The 24,591-nt window shown below is 37.7% G+C and overlaps 1 protein-coding gene across 1 annotated transcript in view; it reads right to left on the minus strand.

Annotated features, from left to right (window-relative positions):
• Nucleotides 1-2,034: 2,034 nt before the first annotated feature.
• LOC104335727 (transmembrane 9 superfamily member 2-like) overlaps nucleotides 2,035-24,591 on the minus strand; it is a 33,421-nt gene continuing 10,864 nt past the window's right edge. The window contains exons 8-17 of the mRNA XM_075435439.1: nucleotides 23,745-23,824; nucleotides 22,681-22,789; nucleotides 18,149-18,281; nucleotides 16,407-16,526; nucleotides 16,173-16,230; nucleotides 13,486-13,645; nucleotides 12,731-12,882; nucleotides 11,066-11,177; nucleotides 10,476-10,647; nucleotides 2,035-2,653 (exon numbers count right to left, since the gene is read on the minus strand). Coding sequence (XP_075291554.1) covers nucleotides 2,586-2,653; nucleotides 10,476-10,647; nucleotides 11,066-11,177; nucleotides 12,731-12,882; nucleotides 13,486-13,645; nucleotides 16,173-16,230; nucleotides 16,407-16,526; nucleotides 18,149-18,281; nucleotides 22,681-22,789; nucleotides 23,745-23,824 — 1,164 coding nt within the window. The 3' untranslated portion in view covers nucleotides 2,035-2,585. The remainder of the gene's footprint in view (nucleotides 2,654-10,475; nucleotides 10,648-11,065; nucleotides 11,178-12,730; nucleotides 12,883-13,485; nucleotides 13,646-16,172; nucleotides 16,231-16,406; nucleotides 16,527-18,148; nucleotides 18,282-22,680; nucleotides 22,790-23,744; nucleotides 23,825-24,591) is intronic.

Consider the following 24,591-nt stretch of genomic DNA (forward strand, 5'->3'; position numbering starts at 1 on the left):
CTTACAGGTGTCCATGGAGGGACAAACAGACAATAGAGAAACTATTCTAAAACAAGCCACCACCCAGACATTCGTCAGTCAGGATACTGCCCGCCCCAGCTCATCCCTGTAGCATGTCACTGAAGAGCATCCTTAAAATTCACTTTTATTGTACTCAGAGGTACAGCCCGTGACAGACCATTACAGCAGAATAACTGCCTTGGCCATGACTGCACCCACTTCTTTTGAAGAAAAGAGACCACAACTCCAGCCTCTTTCTGATTGTTTTAGACACACTCTACTGCTCCGCAACATTTTGTCTCCACCACAAAGGCTGCTGAATTATGAATTATACCAGCTTTGCATGAACGGGGCCTATTACAAAAAACAAACCAAGTTCTCCAATGATAACTGTGCGAGAACGACTGCTTTTGCTTTCATGGCTTTGGCTCCAGACTACGGGCAAGCTTCAGAAGCTTGCTTCACCCAGTTTCTACTTTTTAGCTCACTAGTAGTCACAGTAAAAGCAGAAAAAGCACCGTAAATACAATTTTACAACTCATTTTACTTTGCCTCTTGTGAAATGTGTATTTATTCATCTGGCAAAATTTCCTGCTGGGATTTTATGCCAATTGTAGCTCCAAATTCTCTCATTTCCCTTTGAACACATAAAATGCAACAGCAGCTTCAGCCAGAAATTTTTTTTTTAAAGTATCCCATAAAAAAACCCAACAAACTTTAAATGTAAGATTTAATAGGAAAGACTTTTTTGAACAGAGCAGCACCAATTTCAATATAAGCATGAAATCTTTAATAAGAGCGCTCTTGAACCAGCAGATAACCACACGCTGATTTCTCTAATTGCAACTCTGTAGTCTTCCACTTCTGGGAAGGAACAGAAAGGAAACTGGATATCGTGGTGGTAAGAGGGGAAAACATTTAGGGGGCCAAGTTGCCATCAAGACCACACCTGAACCTCACTTGAAACAATCTTTATTGTAGCCAGCTCCTCATGATACACTAATGTTTGGCCCTTTTTATTAAGTTGTCTAACGCCTTGTTTTTATGCCACAGGGACTGTTCAAAAGATGCCGCCTGGTACTCACCCCAGCATAGCCAGGTGATCTGTCCCACGCTTCAGTAACCTGGAAAGAACAACTACACGTAGAGGCGAGACCTGAAATCCTCATACCAAAGATAACATTTTGGAAAGGATACTAAACATTAACTACAATTACCTAGTATTTGTATGACTACGAAAAGATATGGAGTCATTTTGCATCTTGTTAAATTGCAGGCTTAGACATCGAAAAGCAGCTTCCAGCGATGAATGTTTCCATATGCCAGTTAATAAGCTTTGAGTATTTCACCCATTAATCTGAGTGAACATCCCCTTACTCACCCCCAACGGGGTCAGTAACGCAGCCGTTTGAATCACGTGTCTGACGTGACTCTCTGCTCGGCTTCAAGTGCGGTTCAACATTTTGGGGACCCTCTTTAAAGCCCTGACATTCCTGAAAAGCATGCCTGCAATCTTATAACTGAAGAGGCTGTTAAGATACTCCCTCTTCTGTAATCCAGCATGTAAACACAAGCTCTGCAGAGCAGGAAGAAAGGCTTCACCTTTAAGAATCCCCCGTTCCCAAGCCCACTAGATTCACGGCTAAACTTCCCAGCAAGGCACACACTGTATTTCATCCTGTGAAGACCACCAGATGTGTGTTTTGGGAGAGCTAAAAGAAGGCAATGGTTTTCACTCTTTGCTATAGATTCATGGTTTGTCCAGCAAAAAATATTTGGGGGAAAGTTAGAGTAAGCACACAGCTGATGCACAGGTACCGGCGGCGGCAGCAGCTTCAGAAGCCCCTGCCCACCCCACAGCCACAGACTGCAGTGACCTACCAGTCCTTCTGCTCGCACAGACAATTTGCAGCCAAAGTCACAGCCAAACTGCTTATAAACAATATAAAACTCAAAAGCTATCATCTGGTCAAACTGATGTCATCTGTGTCCAGCTAGTGAAGGTCTAATTAACAAGAAAGGAAACAAGTCGGCTAGAGTTGTGCAGTTTTATTTGAACAAAAACCAGTGTCGATATTTTTAATAAAGTCTACATTACACTAAATGCATGTACATTTGTAAGAAGATATCTAGCTGTAAAGAAGGTGCAGGATAATATGTACAATCATAGTTAAGTTAAAAAAATTCACATTTTACATAGATTTACTTGACAGTCCTATGCTTTCATGGTATATAAATGGTAACCAAAAGAAGTAAAAAAAAAAAAAAAATCACAAGGAATTTCAGCTGGAGGACTGTATGACACACTCATTTTTCAAATAAAATAGTTCACAGAATTTTTATTTGTCCTAAATCAAATTCTGGATATCATTTTTAGAATTATCAGAATGAACATGTTCAATGAGTTATACTGATGTAAACATTTTTCCAGTGGTGCCATTTCCCTCCATAAAAATCTGTATTTTATGCTGCAGTTTGCTCTTCAGCTTTTACAAATCAGAATAATTACACAGGATGTTTTTCAATACATAGTAAAAATTATCAAACAGCAAGGGAGATATGTTCAAAAGACACTTTGAAGCCTTTCAGTCCACTTTCACAACACTGTAAATCTTACTTACAAACCAGAAGCAGGCAAAAAATCCAATAGTCCCTAAAATGAGAAAGTGAAAATGGTTAGTTTATCTTCCACTTTGCTCCGAGAGAAAAATCTAACAAGTACTTCCCAGCAGGACAGAATATAACATTGTAATCCAGCTAACTACCCAGAATAACAGCGCTTGTTAAATTTAACAACACACACTCATCCCTAGGCTAAGTTATTGATTTATATCAAAGATGACTTTCAGGACCAGGCTGCTTGATGTACCTTTAAACCACTGAAGGTGATGCTACTATCACCACTAGCAGGCACACAGCACCATTTAAGGAACTGACTTTTATACGCAGACAAAGTCAACACCTTCCTGGATTTTTTAGCTCCACAATAGTTCACAGCCACCTATGAATTATGACACAAAACAAGGCCTTGGGAAAAATCACCTGGCCCAGTTTTCTGTTCATCATGCTCTATTTATACTCAGGAACAAGGAACCTCTTTCTCTCTGTGTCCCGTTACGTCCTGTTGCTAAGGCAATGCTGTGAGTGCTGCAGCAGTTCTGAGCAAGCATCAAAGCAAACTAGCAGTGACACAACCCAAAACACATAATTTTGTGTAATGTGTATTCAAGCTGTGGATTTTCTTGTCACAGGTCACTATAGATAATAAAAAACATATACTACTTCGGGCAACCGAACAAATTCACAAAGAAATCCAAAGGCTATTAATTACAGAGACACCATTTCAAGTGCTAAATAAGCCCTTGAGCTGCAGCTGATGGGAGGCTGGGAGAAAGCATCAGCACACGCTTGTGCTGTCCTCATCGCCCTTCCTGGGAGTACTGCTGTGAGGGTGCTCGGGTAGCAGACCTGTGGTCGGGTTTGGTATTACCTTCCTTGATTTCTTACCAACCCTGTTCTTTAATCATCCAACCCAACAGCAGAAGAAAAAAAACCCACAACTATCTTCTGAAGGGACTTTGGGCCACAGGTCAAGCCCTGTGGCTCGAGCACAGTGCAGAGTAATACGATGGCGAGAGAGATGACACTGAATGAGATTAGTCTATACCAGTTTTCTGTTTTTAAGCTGAAGAACAAGCCTGTAATTTGCACCCCACAGCCACTGTTATGGGACAACTGCAAAGACATTGTCCATCACATTTATTTTTAAATTACTTTAGCAACTTCATATGTAAGGAAACATTGAGTACCACACAATTAATTAAGTCTTCAGCCTCTAAGGGAAGCGATGCACTGTTCCTCATGCTTTTACCTAGGGGTAAACTGCCACACAGATGTTAAACCTTACGAGCCCAAAAACGGGAAGGTCTCAGTTTCAGCCAAATTCACTCTCAAAGACAGAGCTACGTGCCAGCCCTGTGCCAGCCCTTACCAGCTACACTACAGGCACTTGCAAGCTTATGCACTCAGCTCCTCCAGTTTTACATTCATCCTTTTCTGTTTGTGTAGCCCACGTTTAACATCAGCTCCAACTCTTTTCACTATTTCCTTGTGACTGGTTTACTAACTAGAAGGTTCTTTATTAAGCACTTGTCTTTTCTGCATTCTCTACATTTCTGTCTTTCAGACATCTACGCATTTGATAAGTGAGGAATCTGTCTTTGGATGCTTATTATCTATATGCCAATTCTTGTATTCTTCGTGCTACCATGTATATTTGCAGTTAAAGGCTTTTTGACAGCCTACTATTATACACCACAGATTACCCTTTCCCTCCAAGTTTGCAGTTATCATCCTCTGAAACAGTAGGAGACGGCAGATTTACTGCTGTTGATAGGAGATCAGACACCAACCACAGAAGAAATTTAATTCCTTTGTAGGCTTGACATCGCTAAGTCTTTGCAGTTTATGGTCAATTCTCACTCCTTCCTACTGTGTCCAATACTCCAATATCAGCATTGTTACTCTAAGCCTTGCTCTCATGTTTTTTTTCCTAATAATGGTTCTCAGCATCTGCTTTCTAGTTGTTTTTTATAATATAGCCCACTCTGAGAATTTTACGGCATTGAGAGCCATGTTTCTTTAAAATGTTTAACAGATGAGATCTCTTAAAAAAACCAAACCTATCTGCTGTTCTAGAACAAAATTGTAATATCATAACAAAAATGTATAACCTTAAGACAAGAATGAGATTTACCACACAGTTTTCTGAGTGTGCCATAACTTAATAACACTCCAAATCCACAGTATTTTTCCCCAATCCTTGTCACTCTGAATGTTTCTGATACACCAGCTTTCTATAAAACATGGCCTCATTCATAGCAGAATCTGAAGGCTTCACACTGTGAACCAGCATTTCATCTATAAACAGATTTTCACAGGTTTCAGTACCACCGATTTTCAACTTCCCTCCTAAAAAAAGTCTGTTTAGCAATCAAAGACCAAGGACCCCCTGCTCCTTTTTTAAGCTTTATCAGAAATCTTGCCAATGTAGTGGAATCAGATAAGACTATGTTTCCTAACACAAGCAGTAAGTGGTAATGTTTGTTAGATACCAGATTTGGACCATGAACTTGTAAGCTCAGGAGAGAAAGGCCAGACTCATCACCAAGATACAGCCTTACACAGTCAGTACACCTTCCCTGGTCAGCAGAGTTTCCTTCTGTCGTTACTTCCACACTGATAATTAGGGCTTACCAGTGTTGTAATTTCTTCTTCCCTCGCATGAACAAATGTATTCTACAAATTCCAGATGTGGATAGGTCTATAGACCAGAAACTTCAAAAAGAGTATCAAACTTAGGACCCCAGAAGTGCTTCACCTAAACAGCATACTTGATGCTCAAAGATCAGAAAGATTTTTCAACCTAGCTGTGATTCTGCCAGCACCTTTAAACCAATCTCAAGAATCCAATTGCAAATTTAGAAGTGAGAATTAATCAGAGCAAATCAACTAAGTGTTTTAGTGCTTCCCCCCTAAGTAACGTGGGCCAAACACTCAGACTAGGAACTTCCCAAAGCTCAGGTCACCGTGGAGTTGTGTTTGTATTACAAAAGCAGTATTAATCAACAGAAATTAATGTAAGTTAAGGACACATTATTTATAAGCTACTTTAAGTTGTACAGCTGCTTTACCTACAGGATTGCTTATGGTACTGCAGCAAAAAACTTAACTTTTTTTGAAGAACATAAGCAACACAGTGCCTGGTTCCACTGAAATTCAGTGGGTTTTCCACCTCAGATCGGGGGGTGCTTGTAATTCCATGAACTGCTGAGAGGTCCACAAAAAGTAATTCAGTCAAAAAGCTTTCAGTTTTCTATACAGAAGTAAATATCCCAATCAGAAAGGGATCTGCAAATAAAGAATGACTGGAGAAGAAGAGTAACTCTGAACTAGTTTTGGCTTGCTTGAAAACTCTAGCTAGAATTTGTTTTCTACATTTTAGCCCATTTCACAAGTTTGCTACTTGTTCCAACTTTTAGCACTTTATACAGAAAAGCATCTACATATTGGATCTTTAGGCCAGTGCTGACTAGTGTGACAGGTTCTCAGATTCCCCTTTCAACTACTTTGACTAAAGCCAGTCTTAAAGTACAGGTCAGCGCATGATCAGTTTCCTACAACTGCAGCTCTACCCAGTAAAACTGCCATTATTGGTTGCAGCGGTTAAAATACAACCTTGCCATCTAAAGCAGCATGGCTTGAAATGCATTTTCTCAAAAATCATACTCAACTCTTCAATCCTGAGCATTTTTTTTAAGCACAACTTGCACCAAAATTAGAATTGTTCCTTATTTTTCCTTACTTAAAATGCACCTCTAATTAGAATAGCAGGACTATTTAGGTAAGCTTTAGATAAGATCACCCAAGGATCTGGCTTATATTTGTTTCTTTCAAAATACATTCAAACTGAAACCAAAGTTTTGAAGCACTATCAACAAGAAGCATACCTCTTCAGCTTACTGCTTCACTGACAGATATCAATGAACACAACATGACAGAAAACAGATACCCAAAGATAGCTTTTTTAAAGCTGTTACAAAAAAAAATCTAACAGTAAGTACTTAAAAAAACAAACCAACCCCCCAAAAAACCAAACCCCACCACCAAACCTCCAAACAAATAAACAAAAAACCCCTGCTAGCTGAAAGAGTTGAGACCTCTAAACTGATTTTCTGATTGGTCTAAACACCTTTCCATTGTAAGTTTTTACTGCTTTCCTATGCGCATCTCTATCAAACGACACAGCGCAAAGATATCAAGCCTGACACCAATTCTTCCAACGAGCCTGTAAAATCTGTTTGTTTGTTTTAATCTAAAATTACAAAATAGTTTGGCAGCTATAGTTTACTTTAACTAATCCTAACCGCTCACTAGCTTAAATCAAACGAAAAAGCATCTGAAAGACATACATTTAAGAAGTTACTTTTCCGGGGTAGACCTTTATTTTTCCCCAGTGGGTGACTTTCATATTTTAAGCTCCTGCATTTCTAAATAACCCCTATTAGCCCAGGAAACTGATGCCACCTAGTGCAACGCAGCCCACTGTACATCACTGATCATCCTAGGGAGGTACAGCTAAAAGATCATTTTTGCGAGAGCTATTTCAAATTCAAGGGTCCAGTTGTGAAGATGTCTCAAGTCATTTCTCTATCCAAGAAGCGAAATGTCCAATGCATCCATTTACACTTACTAGGGAGACACTGACACCTCAGTTGTTTTTTTTAACTTTTTGTCCTCCATTTTCTATACTGTTGAATATTCTTGTCCGCAATACATACTACCGTGCAGCAACAGTTTTCTTCTACACTGAAAGAAGATTGCAAGCTGGCATCTAACTGGGCAAGGGAAAGTTATTAGTAAACTAGTTTAAATTCAGAATTAAAAAAATAAGGATTGTTGCACAGAATAATGCCAAAATACATTAAGCAGACTGCTCTGTTCTATTTCTTTTCTTCTAGCTTTATTGTTTAATGAAGAAAAAAGAATTCAAAGCACGAACAGATTGTACGAAAGCAAATAGAAAAGCACTCTGCACTTGGCTGATACTTCTTATGTACCTTAAAAGCTCTCTGTATCATACTGGTTTCAATCACTGCACAGTGGTGGGTGCTTCAGAATCTCGGATTCTAAACACAATCTACCCAGAAGATCAAAACTCAATTTTAAAAATGGCATTAACTCACAAGTGAAAATGATGTTCAAAAATAGAGGTCACTATAAAGCAACATGCTTTGACTAAGATCAACATTTTTTTGTCTCCTAGCATGAAATGCACGTAATCATGTAGCTATCCCCATTCACCCACACTTGTTATTTCTTGAAAGATTAGCCGCAGTTTGTACGTTAAAATAAAATTGTCTTGTTTGGGTGTGCACATTAATTGCTAGATTTCACCAGTCAGATGGATTATATTATTGTCAGATGGACTATATTACTGTTGTTATTGCCATACAAGTATTCAGTTCCTGTTTACTTATTCATTATGATCTCTTTTGTGATGTGCACAGTAACACAACACACCATCACGCAGGAGGTATTAACGCTGCTCTTTATATTTCTGCCACAGTTGCCGAGTCCTAATGGGCAAGAATGGAGAAAACCAGAATACCCAGTGCTAACTTAAGTGGAACAGATCAAGGTCCCATTTCAGGAACAGACATGCAGGAAGACGACCATTACTGTAAACAGTGTGTAAAGTTACATTAGTAAACTCCCTGACCTCCATAAACTTGTAAAGGACTGACCCCTTATTTTCCAAAGCAAGTACTATTAATGAGTATTTTAGAGAACAAAGCAGAGGGCATCTAACTTTGCTTGAGTCATCTATCTACAACAGCTCACATTTCAGCGCCCCCAAAAATATCAATCATCAAACTAAATATGGGAAAGAAATTTATCACAGCGTTTTACATCAGCAAGGATTTATTACACACTCCATGTGCCTTCTGCCTTTCTAGTGGCTAGCTAGTCTATCCAATTTAAAAAAAGGGACCGTGTAGCAGCTTTCTTCATGAACTACAAATACAGCACAGCCACCGCTATCATGTTTCTATTAAAAAAAAAACCACCCAACCAAGAGACACTGCAAAAGTAACATCAGCAGCACAGTTTATTACAGTACTTTGGGGGCCTCACTGGCCTGCACATGAAGAACACCAGGATCAGCACGTCTGAAGCTTTTAATAACATTTCAGCAGCTGCCATGACAATTTCAATTATCATTTTATATATGAAAGTGATATTTTTAATTCCACCAATTTGCATCTTGTAAGTGAAATTGAAATTGGCAGAATAGCAACTAACCTATCCTAAAGCCCAGACACACATTAACACATTGCTTTAGTTTAAAAGTAATTAAAACATTTTACACTATAGTTTGTGTTTGGTATTTTTGTATATATGTCATAGAGGACATCTGGAGCTTCTCTGTTTTGCCAGGATTTAAGCAGGGGTTTAATTGGCAATATGCCAACTTCTACATTTGCCTTCTAATAATTAAAAAGAATTAAATCCTCCCTTTCTTCCCCCCCCACTTTTTTGAAACTTTTTTTACTTTCTTTTGAAGAGACATAGGTCTAAATAACAAACAACACTGAAAATCTAGCAAAAAGTGCCAGTTAATGTTATTAAATATAATTTCTACAGAGTACTTGCTTTGTTCAAACCCATACAGTAATTATCTTCAGTGTTTTATGACAACAGTGGGGTTTTTTTGCCTCATGCTCAACAAGTATTAGAGGCAATAAAGATGAAAGAGTTCCTTCTCACTGCTGAATTGACAAACTTGAAGTCTGATGCTACGACGTACTTTCATTACTTATTTTAGCCACTTTTTTAACTGCATCAAGGAGTTAAATGATGCCCTTCATAAAGCCAACATAAAGCAATTATGGCACGCTTCAATAATCAGGTAGAAGATGTTAAGAAGTAACAATCCAAACCATCATGCCATCCACAAAGAAATCCTCTATTACGAATCTTAGGAACGAACATAAAGGCTGGTTTTAGGAACAACCCATTATATGTGAGTCAGCATTCTCTCTAGTTTTACCACTGCAGTACTTCATGATGCTAAGCAGAGTGATACATTAAAGATCTGACTTCATGTGTTAAAACTACATATACACAGCAGCAGTATGATGAACATGAATACAAAATGCTCCTGGCTAATTTTAAGGGCCAGTACCCTTCAAAGAGCTTCTAATTTCACCTAACACATGGTAAATCTGGCAGAGATTTCGCATCAAATCAACCTTGAAATTATAGTTTGAGTCAAGTGATTATGAACATTAGAGTAATTCTGTAGAAGACACTTAGTCTGCATGACTAACATCAGAAAAGTTGGATTGTTAAACATGAAGAGCCATATTTCAAACAGGTTCCTCCAGTTACAACACATTCCTGTCATTAAGAAGTGGTGCTTAACAAGCAGACCGCCTCTACTAGTACCAGAACTCTCTACTGTCAATTTTCACTCTCTGCCCAGCACCAAACTGCTTCACTTGTTAATAGCAAAAGCCGAAAACATCTTTTATTCTCCATATGCAGAGCACAGTATCTCTAATTACAGAACTTCTAGAAACAATTATGAAATCCAGAATCAATTTAAACACCCCTGATATCAAAGTCAACAAGAATGACACTTTGAAAATACAATGGTTTCAACTCACAGCTAATACAATATGCAATAAAGGAAAATTAATTATACTATACATGAAATGCATTTCAAATTAGAAAAAAAACCCTTAAAGAATATCTTACTGTTATGTGTGGTGTCTCAAACCATAAAAGTAACACTGCCTGAAGAGTCATAAATTGTATTTGATGTTTCAGATGGTCTAAATTTCACCTAATGTTTCTCATTTCAAAAACAGAAACCCCTGCATTCATTTTAGTTTGAGCACTGTACTTACCTGTGAAAAGGAAAAAAATCAAAACCATGATCATTGTGTAACCAAAGTATAAAATGGTGCTAGCAGTTCCTGTTATCTGGAGTTTAGAGAAGAAGTAATGAACTGCATAGATAAAGAGATAAACTGCTGTAAAGCTGCTCGTCAAGAATGATCGCCACCACCAATGATAATCCTGAAAGGAACAATAAACCATTCAGTAAGAGACATCACATAGAATATAAATAAACTGGCTAAAAAACACCATCGTCCTATGAAATACATTTAATTCCCCAAAATTTATCTCATAGACAGAAAAATTCTAACATAGCACATAGCTACTTTTTTCTTTCTCAAAGTCAGCTGTATTGCTTCCACTACGAACATGAAATTATTCTAAAATCAAGACTGGTTATTTTGGCTTATCTGCAGCAAATGGTGAATTTTGAAGCAAAAGGCACATTTCAGAAGAGTGGCTAAGACAGGCATGTCAAGGGCCCCCAATACAATCCATCCACAATGCCCGGCACATCACAGTATGTGTGAATATCTCAACTCTGTTTCTAACATCTTCCAGCCAGAAGTGGTATCTACATCAAAACTGTGCTTTTTACCTCTGCACACAGATGGAAGTAGCACAGCAAAACTGTAGCTTCCGAACACGTAATCAGAAGAATTATAAAAACTAGGAACAAGAATCCGAACATGTAATACATCTGATGAGACCTAAAATAAAAAACAAACAAGAGTCACATTTTTGGTTGAAGTTAGGAGTTAATTTACAGTGTTTCATTCTCAGATGCTAAGCTAATCAAAAGCAAAACAAAATTCAAAACATATCCAGAAAAAACACACCACAGGGGTAACTTTGTCTGTACCGCTATTGGCTGATTCATAAAAAGTTTTCTTTATCTGAATGTACTTTGTAAATACACATCCATTTAAGCCAGCAGTAATAAAACCACTGCTTTACAGAGCAATGCTCAGTCTTCAATTATACTTCCCCTGAAATTAGCATCTATAAACTTTCACAGAGAACAGTTATGGACAATTTCCTCCAGCGATGTTTATCACTTCAGGTCTCTTTGCTGAGAGGACCTTTAGCTTCCCCGACTCTTCCATCACTTGTATTCCTCCCTAGTTACAATACCCACTTACTTCCTCATACTGCAGCTAAGTTTTCCAGGTGCCTCTGCATCTCCTCACTATACCAACCAGATGCTCCTTCACTCCTACTTTATCCCCATACCAAGTCTGACTCCAATCCAAGGGCTAACCAAACACAAAAACACCGACAAAAACAAACGCAAGTGAAATATGCCTGTTTACTTTTAAACTAGTGGCTTTCAGATAAGGGGAGTAACCAAATCAACGTTATTGACTGATGCGACAATTACTGCAGTGTAGGATTTGACAGAGGGAGTATTAGTTGCACATTCCCCCTGTGCTTCCCTTCTGTAGGATACATACAGAGAAACAATTTGGGAATTCGGTAATTTCAGCTACAAAAGTCCAGAGTATATCTATTTGTCAGCTGATTATATTTTCCAGCACAGCTGTATTACATGGTTTCTACTTCTGTTGAGGACTACTGTAAAATGGTAACATATCTAATATATTTGCATTTAAGAATTACTTTAGAAAAAAATGTTCTGTAAGAAACGTCCACATAAACAGAGGACACCTTAAAAACCTGGCACTTTCAGGTTAGTATTTTCCATTGAGCAACAATATATCAAACACTTCATATTTACATTGTGAAAGTTGTGAAAGTTATGAAAGATTGCACTGATTTAATTTTCCATGCACCTGCTTGACTACATTTTGACAAGAATTAGGAGTGGTGTGGATGTTTCACAGGGGGTGGAGTCTTTGTTTTGCAGAACATGGAATCCCAAGACCTTGACCTGATTCTGATTTAACAACTGACACTGCTACACCATACTAGTTCCATAAACCATAATATAGTTACACAAAGGATTAGGACCCATCTAACCACAACAGCATGAAACCATGTTTGTGCCGTTCGGAGCCAGAAAGATAAAACAAGGCAACAGGACTAATTTCACACATCACTGTTGTCAGTAAGAACTAGTGTTATAAGTTTTAAGACCAAGAATAAATATGCAGATTCTAGAAATCCCACAAAAAAGTCTGCAAGAAGATAAAACATTTTAAAGATTGGTTTATTCCTTATATTAATTGGTTTGGGACACTCAAACTCACCATGTGTTTATCACCAAATCAACATAACTAGAATTTTAAAAAGTGATACTCACCAAATGCTATTCAGAATGAAAAAGAGTTGAATAAAAATACAGCCAAAGGGCAGGATACCGCCCATTATGATACCAGGCAACGGCTTTGTGAAAAATGACTGTTCCGGAATTTGGCGAGGAATCTGGTTTGTACGAACTGGATGTTCAATAGGCTTTAAAACAAATTAATATAATTAAAAGATAAGTTGTTACATCATAAATAAGATAACTTTTCCCTAATATCAGCATCTAAAGATTTTATAAACATAGCTTTATTTTCATCCATAAGCCATCACAAGCTACCAAACAAAAACCTACAGACTTGATATCCATCATTAGGAAAAAACACACATGCTTTAGACATTCCAACTATTGGCCAGTAAGAAAGTCAGAATGTGAAAGGAAGAAATCTGTTCAGTCCTTAATAAAAGAAACCCCAAACTTCTTGGTTGTCTGGCATTATCTCAAAATAGTGAAGTACAAATTGAAGTCCTTCTGAAGTACTACTTCAAAAAAGAAACTGCTGAGGTTGTACTGAAGCACAAAAGGCAAGCAAGAACTCCAAGAGCACTATAAAATTCTGATTCTAGTGAACAGAGAGAAAATAAGAGTTTAGTGTGACATTAGAAGCATATACTTGGTTTCAAATTCATGACAAAGTGAAACATCATTTTACAGTCACAGGGCCATAGATGTTTCAATTCTTGTACACTTAAGGATTCAATGGCTCAACTACTGAGGACAGGTGTATTTCAAAACTGTATTCAGAGCCTTACCTTCTCTTTGAAGCCAAAATATGCACCAACAAAGGTTAGTGGCACTGAAATTCCAAACCACATAGCCAGGATAGCAACCAAAGTGCCAAAAGGGATGGCAGCTGAGGATCCTTTCACCCACAGAATGAGATTCATAATGAAGAAATCAGCAAAGACAATCCTGAAAAAAGATCAGAAAATAAAATGCTCAGAAAAGAACAAATATCAGTTGGTATTAAAAAAATTAAAGCAGTAAACTCTGCATCAGCAAGATGTAGCTTCTTGCAATCTTTCATTCCCTAACAGTCCTAGTTGTTTTCAGCAATAGTGCAGTTAATGTAAAAAGGCTTGCAACATCCAATGCCTGTAATGCAACTATTTATGATAAAGCCGCTATTTAAAGACTCTGCACATAGAACCAATATGTAACAGAAAGATTCTAGTGTAAAACTCTATGCAAGGAATACTAAAAGAGAAAATAAACAAACCCCCCCCCCTTCTCTGAATCACCTTTTGTATTACTGCCAGTCATTTAATTCCTTTATAATCAGTAAATTCGCTCTGAAAAAGCACAGTGATAGCAAAATCTCGTATTTAGGAAGCCACACGTCTCTCTGTCACAAACATATACTCTGCTGCAGCATGTGTCACAGCAACACAGTAGCAGAAGTGTGCACTAGGAAGGGCTCTTCCTTACAATAAGAATGTTTGCATTAACACTTCAGAGTTACACAGTGAAGTAGCCCACACCTTTGGGTAATTTAAGCACAGATGCATCAGCCATGACATGTCTCCAGAACTGTTCTTCCCTCCCCAGTTAAATACATCTGCCTCATTTGCTAAACATCTTAAAAAAACACTAGAAAACAACTCTGAGACACATGATGAAGATTTCAAACATCCCATTCTGAAAACAAAGCAAATCGTAGTGCAAGGGAACCCCAGATAAAAGCCTGCTTGAATTGCCGTTACTCCTGGATTCAGAGATGCATCACAGAAAATTCAGCCTCAGGAAGGGCCCCTGCGAAGTGCACCATTGTCTGGGTTTGGTTAAAAAAGTGTTCCCGAGGCACAATTTAAACCACCTTGAAGCGAACACGCATGCTCCACTATATTTAATTTAAAAAGGAAGGAGGGAGGATTAGAGGAATAGACAGGCTCATTTTTTCCTGGGAGAGGCCTTACAACTTGCCAAAACTGTTTGGGGGAATAAACTTGTTAAATAAGCACACTCAAGCGACCCCTGCTGTAAGCATCTTGTTGAATGAAAAATAAAAATCAAATCAATTTTAGAAGTCTGGCTAATCTTTATCATCTGTCCAAGCTCAAAAAGTTACCCCCTCCAAAGTTAGAAAAAAATACCGCAAATATGAACTCCCATCAGTCTACTGAGACTACTGACGGCCTTAGGCTGTTTATGATATTATGCAAATTCACTGAACTAGCATAGCATAATCAAGACATCTGTTCCTATTTTACCATCCCCAATCATTTTACTTCCTCTGTGAAAATTTATTTGGGAGTTTAAACGATCAGCACGATATTTCTTCCACTGATAAATATTTTCTTCTCTCTCAGCATAATACCTAAATGACAGCAGGGAGACTGAAGTACATTTTGTTTAGAAATAAGATTTCCCCATAGAAATACTACACTCAGTTGTTATCAAATGCATTACATTTCATCCGATGAAATTCTGCTATACTCAAAACCAAGTCATGTTTCATTCATTCTGGGCTCTTTTGGAGAAAAGATACCTTAAGAAATTATTTATAACCTTTTCCTCAAATTTTGCCAAGGACAGTTGTCAAAGGGTAGCTTCATGTACCCAAAGTTGCAACCATGAAATATGGAAGCTTTGCAGAAGAAATTAGTTTCTGTTCCCTTTCTTCACTGAGTTAATTCTCACGGAAGGTCTTGACAGCTATGAGCAAATGAAAGGTAGCAGAGATATCACCCGTCCTCAGCACAACAGTATTGGCCATGCTACAGCCATATCCACAACTGGACACTATCTACATTTATCTAAAAGATTATAATCCATTTAAGAGAATCCCAGTATCATTCTCACCCAGAAGCACAGTAAGCATCTACTGCTTAGTATAGAAGTATATAGCTACTCACTTAGAAAAAAAAAACAACGTAAATTTTATTTCCTGTGTCCTTTTCAAGAACTTGATTACAAGAAAACATTGATACTGTAACTAAGGTAATAGAGGTTCTGCCTAAAGGGCTGTCTCTCCCTACTTACAGAAGAGCACACAGACACTCCAAAGTTACCACAAAACCACACGTTTCTTAACAAAGTGACCATCCCTATTAACAGTTAAGACAGCATTATGTGGAACATACCAAGTGCTGTGGTAGCAAACTGGAACTACCCCATTATTATGCTAATGTTCTGGTGCAGTGATTCTCAAAGGCTGCCTTGCAAGAGGGTTACTTCATGCCTCCTATACCCACAGCTGAGTACAAAACAAGATGCTAAGAAGCTGTGTTCTACAGTACTAGGCTCCAGCTCCTCAGAATTCACTTTTCTTTATATTCACAGATAGGCAATGTACAAAAAGAACAGTAACTTGAAGAACAATAAAGAAAATAATCACACAAACAAGCATCATAATTCACTTTTTTTGTCCCCCTTCTTCCCACCTAAGGTTCATTCATATTTAAGAATAATGGAAAGAATGAAGGGAAACAATACTAACCCAGGGCAAAGCAGAGCTGTAAGCAAAACATTTGTCTTCCATTTCTCGCCTCTAAACGCTGAGGGAAAAAGGAAAAATAATTTCAAGTTCAGAACTCCTTCCAACTGTTTTGCAGTATGGCAGCAAGAAGCAGATTTGTCTTCTGAAACACCAGGACCAGTCTGAGGTTTATATTAAGCCCAGCAATTCTGAATTTAAGCTGCTATGTCACCTTAAACAAACGTGTGTACTTACTCTTGTACATTCTAGCAGACACGTAACCAGCTGGAGTTCCCAGTAAGACCCACAATACAACTGCACAGGTCATCAAAGCACCACGGTTGGCAGGAGAAAGAAAACCAAGGCAAGCTAGGACTAAAGAGGCAAAAAGATTTAGTCATTTGTGGACACTTGTCAAAATTCCCCTGTTACTCACATCACTGTACAGGTTTATCCCTTTCACTACCAGATATTTAAATGAAGACTACGTGCATAAGCTCTGATATGTCCCCAGCACATGACCATACCCCTAATGTCACTGTTCCATTCATAACAAAGCATTATTTCCACCTCATCTTTTGAACAGAAAGTTTCTTGTAGCCACAAGACTGAAAAACAAAATGCCACACAGAGATGAACAATGAACCAAATTTCAGCTTGTAAAAGTCTGCTTCCAAAATCCTACAGTCCTCCTGTAAACGTACATCGTCAATATTTGTGCATCCTGAGTAAAAAGAGAAGTTTAATATGTGGCATAAATGACATCTGAGAACAGTAGCCCTGGAAAAGCCAAAACCTTTGACAGAAATTAGGTGGGGTTTTTTTTTTGTTGGGGGGGGAAGTTGTTGGGGTTTTTTTTAGGGTTTGTTTTTGGTGGTGTTTTTTTTGTTTGGTTGGTTGGGTTGTTGTTTGTTTGTTTTTTTAAGGTAGAAATAATTGTGAAGATAGACGATCTTAGAGGTATGAGTCATGTCCTTGAAATGCCACAAAAGGCTCTCAGCCACCATGATGGACAACTCTTTACCCAAGAACACGCTATCTTGAAAATAAGTCTCTTTCATAGAAGAGGGCTGCCTGTGTCTGAACTAGTTGTTGAGGCCAGCGCAGAGATACTCTCAGAAAAGGCGTCTGCCCGTGATCTCTAGTGGGAAGTTTTGTTTTTAAACAGAAAAATGATTATTTTTCCCCCAAATTTCTTTCTATGCTACACTAGTTGCACAGGAAACTACTGCAGTTAAGTAAGTTACAAAGAGCTGTGATCAACACTGAAAGACAAGCCCATCACAAAAATTCTATTAATCTTCTATCATCACATAATTAATAGAAAAAAGCAGCTCCTCTATGAAAGACCAAAAAAATCTAAACAAAACCTGGAAAGTAGAATTTGAAAAACTCTTCTTTTGTCATAAATATCAGTATACTTCCCAATTCTGCTGCACAGTAAGAAAAGGAATAGTAATATATTTTATGGATAACATATAACAAAACATCACTATGTGACAGGTTATATCATCCCATGTATATACAGCTATTTATGGTAGGCTCTCATATTATCTCCATGTTGTGTCAGTATTATTTCATTGGCATGCATTCTTGCTCTTACTTCTGCATGGCTGCAGGCTGTTGTGTCAAACATATTAGATAGAAAGTGTTCTGAGAACATTACAGCTTTGATTACATGTCTTTGAACTTGCATTACTCGATCCTTGGATAATTTACTCCACGACAAACTGGTTTTGTTTTTCGAAAAGAAACTTGTAACAAGGAAGCTTCATTTCTGCAATCACGAAGAATCTGAATTACCCCAGATATCACAACGCTTTGAACTACAGCACTACTGAAGCTATCTAGCTTATTGTTATGAAATAGTACTAATTTTTTATTTTACTAAAGGAAAGACCTCATTTCCAAAAGCAGGCTTCTATCATTTTTTAATAGTATTGCATCTTTCTTCCACTACTACACTATGGACACGTCACCTTAACAAAGTTACTTACATAAAGTAATAAATGTCATAATGAAAATCTGTGTTCCTTGGCCCAAAAAGACAGACAGTAACATTCCCTTCCTTGGAGGTCTAAACACATCGCCATGAACCAGCTTCCAGCCAAATTCCTCTTGGGCATCTTCCTGTATAAAATCAACAATGTCTTTAGCAAAGATACACAATGCAATAGTGAATTAACACAAACAAGATGCAAAATACATATTTAAAGTTTGATTAACTTCCAGTTTAGATCCAAAGACAGACTAATTGCATTTGATTCATCATTCATTGATTTTATAACCCCCCCTAATGGTTCAGTGAAAGAAACAGGCAGGATTTATCAAGAAAACCCTAATCATCTAAAGCAAGAAAAAACAAAATATAATTAGCCAAACCATCTAACATCATTCTAAATTTAAATTAAAACAAAGCATTCCATTCAATTTAACTTGGATTATAGCATTTCAATCTAGTTCAAGCATTTATCTTTCTTTTCTTCCATTACAAAGCACATCAGTCTCAAAGACAATATTGCAAAAGAATGAAATGCCCTCTGTACTCCAGAAGAAAGTCTGCTCCCTGGAATCACTAGGGGCAAGTACCAACATTCTTTGTCCCACTGCCAGAGGTGAATGGATGGACGGCACGAGGGGGGATCTTCAGTCCAGTGACTCTAAGGAACCACTGCTGAAGAACAAAACTTTTCCATAAAGTCACGCAAAACAAACACCTCCCCTCACAAAAAAAAACAGAACAAACACACAACCACAAATAACCAATCCCTTGCGAAGACCATTCTCCTCCTTACAAAGTTAAAAGCTACAGGTTTCATTCAACCCAGGAATATTAAGTTTAGTTCAAGGGACTCCTTACCACTAGCAGTACAGCACACAAAAAAATACGGTAAGAAAGAATACAGACCACACTGGAGAACGACACAGAGCATCTTAACTTGCGACAGATTATGTAAATTTTTTTTTTTTTTTTTTGCTGGAAGATTATCTTTGCCTTCCTTATACTGATACCTCTGCTTGCATTTGTTGGGTAGAAATTACTCTCAGAAGGCTGATATACTACTATAAAAATTGAGAACTATTAAACATAAGACAACACTGATTAAAAAAACCACAAAAATGATGCCTGCAAAGAAAATTATACCAAGTATCTAGGTATAATTCCAACTCATCAGTGCTCTTCCAGTAAAGAAAGATTTGTTTGGTGAAAGAAGCATAAAGACCACACTTTCCTATAAGTGTGAACTTGAACTAATTGTGATAAAGATGAGAAAGTTGTTGAGTATGACAGGAGAAAGATTTTTCCCAGGTAGCTGTAAGTAAGGAATGAAGGAATTTTAAAGGTTACCATCTGAAGCAAGTCTGCATCTGTTTTCAAAACGGTGAATACCAAGCAGAAATAAATGCTTAGTACTTTAGTTCCTGACAGAAAAAGGAAACGTTGTACAAATTCAGAATGGCTGGTATTCGATTCTTTATCAACACCTAATCCGGCAAACGCACTCAAAAGACACCCTCTGGTTTTAATACAAACTTTAAAACATAAAGCTACATGGTTAGTACCTTGGTTTAAGAAAAATAAAGAGAAATCAAGTTTGACAGGTTGAGACCCTTGATCTATCTTGTATGGGCCTCTGGGCCAGAGTGTTTGTCTCAAAGCTTGATTTATAATAAGACTTTTCCATTACAGGCCAATTAGCTACGAGTCAGTATTTTCCAGACTTCTGTTCAAAGAATTGTGCAATATTTCATATTGTTAACCTTTATCATTCAAAGATGAGGATAAGAACTGTACAACTAATCCAAGTAGGAAGCTACAATTCATAGTTACAAAAAAAAAAAAAATTTGAGGAAAATCTAAAAAGAGACTTTTGAATCTTGGCCAATATGCTAAGTTATTGTAAATTTTTAAGAAGTGCATGAATCCTCGTCTTTTCCATTAATTTAGCCTAGTTCTCAAAATATTCTAACAAAGATTTAAGTCCCCTACGCTCAAGTAGTCACAATAAAGGAGAGTTAAAAAAAAAGAGTACCAGAGTTTTACCTCTCACTGTTGAAAACATGCTGACATGAATTCTCTTCAGTTCAGGAATCTTTTCTTAGTCAGAATACCTTAAAAGTAATCTAATGACTTCTAAACACTTCATTAATGCATGTCTCACTAAATCTACATCACACTAAAAGCCAGTTGGCATTAGCTGAACATTAAATGTGCATACTAAGACCACAACCACCTGCATTCCCTAAGTGTGAGATACTACTTTGCTTTATTGCAGCTTCCTCAGCCCAGACCCTTTTTTGCACAATTATCTCACACCTTTTTAAATCAGCTCCTTGAACTGCAACAGATCTTTAAGTCTCTTACAACCGGCAAGAAAATTAAAAAAGTGTGGTTTTTTGAAAGTCACACCTATCCCTGCTGTTATCCACAAAAACTAATCAAGCTTCTACAAGTCTTGCTCTTTATCACATTAAGAATGACCAACTGATAAAGACAACACAGTATAAGATATTGAACATAATTTAATTGAGAGATCAAACAGGAGCTTCACAAAAACGATCAGTTAAAGGATGTGGAAAAATTCTTCCACTTTAATTACTGTCTGGATTTGCATTAACAAAAGATATTAAATATCAAAAACACAAAGAAGAATAAAAGTACTTTCAGATGTTTTAGTTTCAATATGAAACATTTTTGTGCATTTTAAAGTATTTCTTTATCCAGATAGACAGCAACAACAGCGAAAATTCAAACCTTTGTAGTATCTGACATTATTTCTCATCTTTGGCTTGCAGATACCACTTCTACCAATAAGGAAGTAATTTTTACTCAGCCTTTCACTCAGTCAACTGGCCAAGTCTCTAACTCAGTCAGTTACATTCTCTTCCATCAAGGCAACAAGCCACCACAGAAACCTGCTGCTTTCCCATTTTAAGGGGTACATATCTCCAAAGAACTCATAGCAGGATCAGTCGGATGGCAACAAGCTTCAGTCACTATGTTGTCAGATAAACTAGGTTGAGTCTGACACAGTGATCACCAAAATTGTATTAAAAAAAAAAATTATTTACACACACACCAAGTAGTTCTAACATAGGTAGAAATCACAAGTGGTGTTGCACATGAACTGCAATATTACAGTCTCCTAAAAGAAGACAAAGTACATGATTCCACCACACTTTAGCCACAGACAAAAGGCAACATCAATTCATACTAGTCTATGTTAACCAGAATCTCTCCCATACCATTTAGCAAGACAACTACTGATACTCATACTAATTTCACTCTATTATTAGCCATTGGTTTAATTTTTGATCCTTTTTGCACTAATCACCTGATGGGGGGGGCGGGTTAAAATATGTTGCTTTATGAAGGTGCATAGCACCATACTTCTCAAGAAATTTACACCACAAACTTTCCAAACTTCAAGTCACATGCTAGCACACTAGCTTTCTGGACAAGCTATACTACAAACTACTACAAAGAAATATGACCTTGGAATTGGAAAAAATACAGCAACTGAGCTTCCGAATGCAGCTTCATTGCAATGGGGACAATATCTGGCTGCAGTAGCTTTAAGCCTGATCTCCTGAAGCGGTGAAAAAAACATTATCAATAAAAATAACTGTTCTCTTCACAAGTTTGGTTATTGAGACTACAAAATTCATTTTTAGACAGACAATATGCCAAAGTGGGTAGCAAAGTCTTTGCTTCCGTGCTACAAATGTCTTTGCAACAGATACAAGTACAGGTCCTGTGCCAAGGCCACGTAACATGACTTAAAACAGAGCTGCAGGGACAAGGAATCTTACCTATAATCCCAGGTTGCCAGAGTCACAGAATCACTCAATGGCTGATGCTGGAAGGGACCTCTGGAGGTCATCTTCTCCAACCCCCCTGCTCAAGCAGGGCCATCTAAAGCAGGTTACCGAGAACCATGTCCAGATGGCTTCTGAATATCTCCAAGGATGGAGATTTCATAAATAACACACCAGCTGCTTAGGTTGGTGTCATACCACCAGCCACATGTCCACACCGACTCCATAACGCAACCATAGGACTCAGGAGCAATGGTCACATCTTGATGGTGAACCAATGCCAGAACACTTTTCAATGTCTGCACTGTGTCTTGTGGCTGTTGGTATACTGTGAACGTATTTATTAAAAAAAGAGGCTTTCCTCGTTTGAGACCTTGGAACAAAGGGACTTACATTTCAAATACGAGCTTGTTCACTACCAATAAGGTTCTGCAAATCCCTCCACATACTTCTAAAACATAAGTCTGTCCTTGCATACTAGCAGTTCATCAAATGATGCTAGAGAAGTAAGACTGTCACATCTGCCCATGTATTCCTGCTGTTAGAAAAGATGAAGTAGCAATAAAGCTATTTTTAACCCTCACATATACTAGCATGTATCGAATTCTTGGTAGTTACACACCTCTTTAGATTATATTCAAAACTAATTGATAGACATCACTATTTCCAGAAAAAACGTGCTCACGTAAAAGCTGTAAACCTTACTCACAGAAGAGTCAATCTGGTTGTATCTTGCAATGTCTTTATGAAGAGTCCTCAGAATGATCATAGCCACCATGCCAGATAAGAAGAGAACAATTACGAGGGAATTCATTATACTGTAGATAAAGAAAAAGTCAGACTTTCAATTCACTTATTCAGGTTTCAGGACATGCACTCCAATTCACACTACAGTTACAGCTCAAGTCTGAGGAACAGCCTTAGATATTCAGACTTTACTTAAGTCATTCAGATCTTTTAGTATTTTCCCACCCAGAAAAGCTAAACTGTTTTAAGTTGTGTACCTTTATGATTTCTTAGGAGACAAGCAAGAAGAATAGTATTTTATGATATATTTTTAATTCTCAGTACAGTTACATATTGCTTTTCTTTACTTTCCTCCTCATACAGCTCACAAGTCATTTCCCTAGTGAAACAGTTACAGCTCTTAAAGCAGACTTTGTCAAGCAGATTTTATATCTATCAACCAATGAAATATACATCATGCCATTTAATATTTTGTAATCTTTAATCAGATTAGCCTTTTGAAACACTTTATATTGCAAAACTTTTACATTTCAACATAAACTATAAATTTACTTGATATCATTTGCATGGTACAGAGGGAAATAAGTAAGAGCTTTTCATATACATCTTTTACTCGTAAACTAAGCCCTTCCTTTTACTGTAAGCAGCTGCTGAGTACAAAACATGCAGTACACGTGTTTCTCACTTGGCAATTAGAGAATGCCAGACAGTAAAAATAAGAACACTGCAGATAAAGCACCGTCTCAAGGGTCCTACAGAACGGAGATGCGAAAGTAAAACAATGGGAGCTGCTTTCCTTTTGGACACTAATGGTGCATTCCATTGCTGAAATGCAATACTACAGTTACTCCCAAGAGATGGAAGACTGATAAAAGTTACTTTACATATGAAAATGAAGAAGTTTTCTTGCCTGAAAACTAACAGACGTTAGTCTGCCAGAGCAGAAGTTATATATCCCTAGAAGCACAAACAACAAAGGTTTGTGCTCCCCTGCAAGGTTATTCACTGAACAAATGCATATCTTACCTAAACCACTGGATGTTTGTATGTGGCATGGACTCCAAAATGTAGTCCCATCTGGAAGCCCACTTAATATTATTCTTTTCCTATACAGAAATTAAATAGCAATTAATGGAAACAAGTCCAAATTTGTTACAGTCACTGAGAATGAATAAGCACATCAAATCTCTTCCACAAACCTTCCATTCAGCTTTAATATCTAAGCTTGGTATCAACCCTGGATGTTAGAACTCCCTCTTGCACTAATTCTTTTTATCTCTTGAGCCTCTCAGAGAATATCTTGTTTACAGAAATCTCTATCCACATCTTCTACCTTCAACTGAGACTTCACTAAGCCTCACCTTTCCATGATTCAGTATGTAGCTGTCTGCAGCTCTCAAACGCATGCTGAAAAACAATCATGCCACCACTACAAGACACTCCCAGCACAGCACACTGATCTTGAAACTCCAACTTTGTTAAACATACTCTATGAGTACATTTCTAGTTTCCCCTGAAATTTTTCCCGCTCATCATCTTTAATGTATTTGGCACAGGCTTCCTCGCTCCCTGCCATAATGGTGTCTGATACACACTATTTTCCACTCTGATTCCTGGCAGACAACTTTCATTTCCAGATACCTCTGTGAAGGATTTCAGAAGAAGAAATCATTCAGCTACTTTCACTTTTGAAAGATGCTTCCATTCTCTTCCATCTCCTCCTCACACTTCATGTGAGAGCCATACAAGTGACGATTCTTTCTGACCCTCAAGCCTTGTCCTCTACAGTTTGTCTCATGTGATGTACACCTGCTGCCCTGCTACCAAATCCTACCTCCTGGCTGGCATGAAGTTCTACTGAACTTCTTCAGTT

This window comes from Opisthocomus hoazin, chromosome 14 (genome assembly GCF_030867145.1).
Source record: "Opisthocomus hoazin isolate bOpiHoa1 chromosome 14, bOpiHoa1.hap1, whole genome shotgun sequence".
Classification (NCBI taxonomy): domain Eukaryota; kingdom Metazoa; phylum Chordata; class Aves; order Opisthocomiformes; family Opisthocomidae; genus Opisthocomus; species Opisthocomus hoazin.